General features: G+C 36.8%; 1 protein-coding gene across 1 annotated transcript; it reads left to right on the top strand.

Annotated features, from left to right (window-relative positions):
- The first annotated feature begins 207 nt into the window (after positions 1–207).
- LOC137649432 (uncharacterized) lies at positions 208–516 on the top strand. The gene has a single exon (XM_068382418.1). It carries the CDS (start codon positions 208–210, stop codon positions 514–516), a length of 309 nt encoding a protein of 102 aa, XP_068238519.1.
- Positions 517–3,794: the final 3,278 nt, after the last annotated feature.

Here is a 3,794-nt window from a genome sequence, read left to right on the forward strand (position 1 = left end):
TCCCTCCGTTGGAAAGACATCCCCCTCGACGACTCCAATGCCACCCTCCTAGAACGTCGATACCTGGTCCCATTGGCCGATAGCAGCTTGATTTCATTTATGGCCTTTCACATCCCTCGCGCCGATTACTGCAGAGCTCCTGAAGACGAGGTTCATTTGGCACAGCATTATTGAGGTTGCTAAGGATTGCGTTCACGCCTGTACTCCATGCCAAACATCAAAAATATATCGACAAGCGGCAAATTTCCTCAACCTCAGCAGCGTTTTGACCATACTGATGTCGACGTAGAAGTTCCCCTACCCACATCACAAGGACATCGTTACCTGTTTACCGTCATCGACTGCTCCACTCATTGGCCTGAAGCCATACCCATGGAAACTGCAATATCTGCCTCATGTACATCTGACAGGGGTTCAACTTCCACATCTCAATTGTGGACATCATTAACAAATATCCAGGGAATCACCCAACATCAGACAACCGCCTACAACCCTGCTGCTAATGGAATAGGTTGAACGTTTTCATCGTACCCTCAAAGCAGCTTTGATGTCCCGCTGCGAGGACTACAACTGGTTTACCCAGCTTCCCTGGGTCCTCCTGGGAGGATAACTCTTAAAGATGCCCTGGATGTTAATTACAAAATTTTCCAAAATATATGCTTAAAAACTTCTTCAAAGCATGCAATGAATAATTGAGGAAAGACCAGCATCTCTCTGTCTAACTCACTCAATCGAAATTTTCTCACTATATGTAGTTTTAGGATTGCTATACTTCTGTTATAGATCAAGTGTTCTTACATAAGATTCATATATTACTTGTCTTTGAAGGGTTTTCATTACTGCTGAATATTTGACAAAATCAAAAGCTTTCTCAGTCTATAAATGCCATAGATAGAGGATTGTCATACTCTGTTGATTTTTCCTTTAGCTGTTTAATTACATGGATATGATTAGTTGTTGGATACCCACTTCTAAAGCCTGACAGCTCTCTTGATTGATTGAAGTCAAGCTTCTTTCTATTCAGCCTAATACGATCTTTGTAAATATTTCGTATATTACTGTTACTAATGTATAACACATGGTATCATATGGTAATTTTTCGTGCCTTTTGTGCCTCCCTTTTTGTGAATTAGTATAATGATAAAGCTTTCCAAGCTGTAGCTATAGAGAATTCTTGCAGACATTTTGTGTGAAGTTCAGAGAGTTTTACTACTATGAAATCTCCTCCATCTAGTATTAAATCAATTATTTCTCCCTCTACTGCTGCTTTGCCTCTTTTCCTGCAGTTTAATTTAATGCTTTCTTTACTTTACCTACTGTTACGGTTGGTACCGACTCAGGTGTTTCATAATTTCTATTGGCAAAGTTATTTCTATATCACTATTGTATAGCATTGTACAGAAATCCTCTGCAATTTCTATCACTCCATCTCTTCCCTTTTTTTATCCTTTAACGCAAACATCTGTTGGTGCCCTGTTTCTTTAGTGTTTCCTCAATTTTGGTCTGACTGTATTTACGAATGTCTTGGGTTTTCAGTTTGTTTATTGGTTTGAATCGGTCTGCTAATTCTTCTTCATCTCTCTTGGATTTTACACTAATTTCCAATCTTTTCTTTAGGTTTTTGCTCTTTTCTGATAGTTTTCCTTGATCTTGCTTGGGAACTTTTCCGCCAATCTCTTGTGCTGATCCTAACAAACTCTGTATAATAACTGTGAATTTCTTTACCTGCTTCCAATTCATCATGTAGCTGGGAGTACCTATTTTAAAGTATTGCTGAACTAAACTCACAAGATTTTTTCTTATTACAGGAGTGTTTATTTTTTCTTAAAATGAGTCTTGTACTGGACTTTGTAGCTCATTATATAGAACTATGTTGCATTTTATAGGCTACTACAAAAATTGCCCATGGAAATTCAATATGTATTTCTTAAGGTCACTGTAAAAAGTAGATTCCCCCGTCTTAATAATAATTCTAGAAGTGAAAGGTCCTCTCTCTCTCTCTCTCTCTCTCTCTCTCTCTCTCTCTCTCTCTCTCTCTCTCTCTCTCTCTCTCTCTCTCTCTCTCTCTCTGACGAATTTCAGACTTTTTTTTCCGTCATTAACATTGTGTAGAATTAAACAGTTAAACCGAGATGTCTATAGAGTAACACATACACACACATACACAGAAAGAACTCTACTTATTTAAAGCCTATGATTAATATTGGCTGTGACCTCATTGCCGGAATAGATTAATCTTCCAAGGGCTTTCTTCCAAAGTAGAACATGGTTCTCTCATCGGTAGGAATTTCTCATCATTTCCCGCAGAGAAGGCATTATAGGGAAGTTTATGTCACGCTCCATTACGCCTAATTTATCATTATTGGCTGAAATTCCGTTCACTTACGAAAAGATGTAGCGTGGAAGAGAGCCAGAGGGAGGTGGTGAGATTGGATGGGGTGGGGGTGAAGGAGGGACTCTGGACGCACTCGGGTTAAAACAAGGTCATAAGTTTCATCTTCAAGTATCTTGAAACCCAGAAGGCCGTAATGTTAATGTATGTCAATGGGTTCATTTTTGTTATTGGCTTCTGAATTTACAAGTAAAAAAACCTTTGATGGTATAAAACAAAGAAATTAAATTTTTTGGTTTTAGATTGTTCAATTTGAATTTCTGGGAATATATTCTTTTCTATTTTCAGAATTTTATTTCATAAATCGATGCATGGCACTACATATTGAGTTCCGTGACTTCGTCTCCTCAAATAGCTTTGCAAACTATTTAGAAAAAGGAGTTGAACGGAACGGGCTTTTGCAAGACCACGTTGATTTTATGCATTTTGACTGACTCACTCTTTCTCTCGCTCGATACTGCTTCCTGCCGCCTTTTTGTTCTCGAATTGCAAAAGGGGCAATTTTCTTCGCCTAATTCCGTTGCCCAATGGCGCTTCAGAAATCCTTAAGAACTGTTGACTATTTATACTTCAGGTCATTAAGCTTGTATATTTAGTCATTTTTGTCGATAGCTTTATTCTCTGTACATTTGTCTTGAATATATTCAAAGGTGTTTAGTATCCTTATCTATATTTCATTCAATTAATATATGGGTCATTTGCGACAGAAACTAAATTAGAACCAATGATTCTACACTTTCATAATTAAACCTAGATACTTCTGTTTTAAAAGCATCATATGACATTCCTATGTCAATATATGATCATGTACCGATTATCGGATGAAAAAGGGGTATCAACTTTCGGTCTGCTAAGTAATGGATAAGAGGGGAAGAGATAATGTGAGAAAGAACTTATGGGAATATAACCCAAAACGAACATTTTTTTTTTTTCTTTTTTTTTTTTTTTTTTTTTTTTTTTTTTTTTTTTTTTTTTTGGGGTGATACATTGTCACTTCAAGCGTATTTACAGAGCGTGAATGCAAAGTGCGTTTTTGCTGGTTTTTTTTGGCTTGAATTCTGCCACAGAAGGTTGAAGATTATTCGTTCATTTCCGATTCAATAGGAACACTGAACTGAGAGTTGGTACTGTATTTATCTACCACGTACAGCTCATCTACAGTCCTTCCATCACATAACTACTGACCCAAAAAATATCCAATTACTTCAGAAGTTAGAAGCTATTGACTATTACCATTATTATAACTTTTCAAAGTTAATTGGCGTTATGAGCGCTCTCCTACGATCTTTTTTTAATGTATACTTGGGTTACACTAGAAATGATAATCCTAACAGATTTGATAACAATGTTAACTTATATGTGTCTTGTATATTTTTAGGTTGGATAGTCTATTTCCATTGAA

This window comes from Palaemon carinicauda, chromosome 11 (assembly GCF_036898095.1).
Source record: "Palaemon carinicauda isolate YSFRI2023 chromosome 11, ASM3689809v2, whole genome shotgun sequence".
NCBI classification, from domain to species: domain Eukaryota; kingdom Metazoa; phylum Arthropoda; class Malacostraca; order Decapoda; family Palaemonidae; genus Palaemon; species Palaemon carinicauda.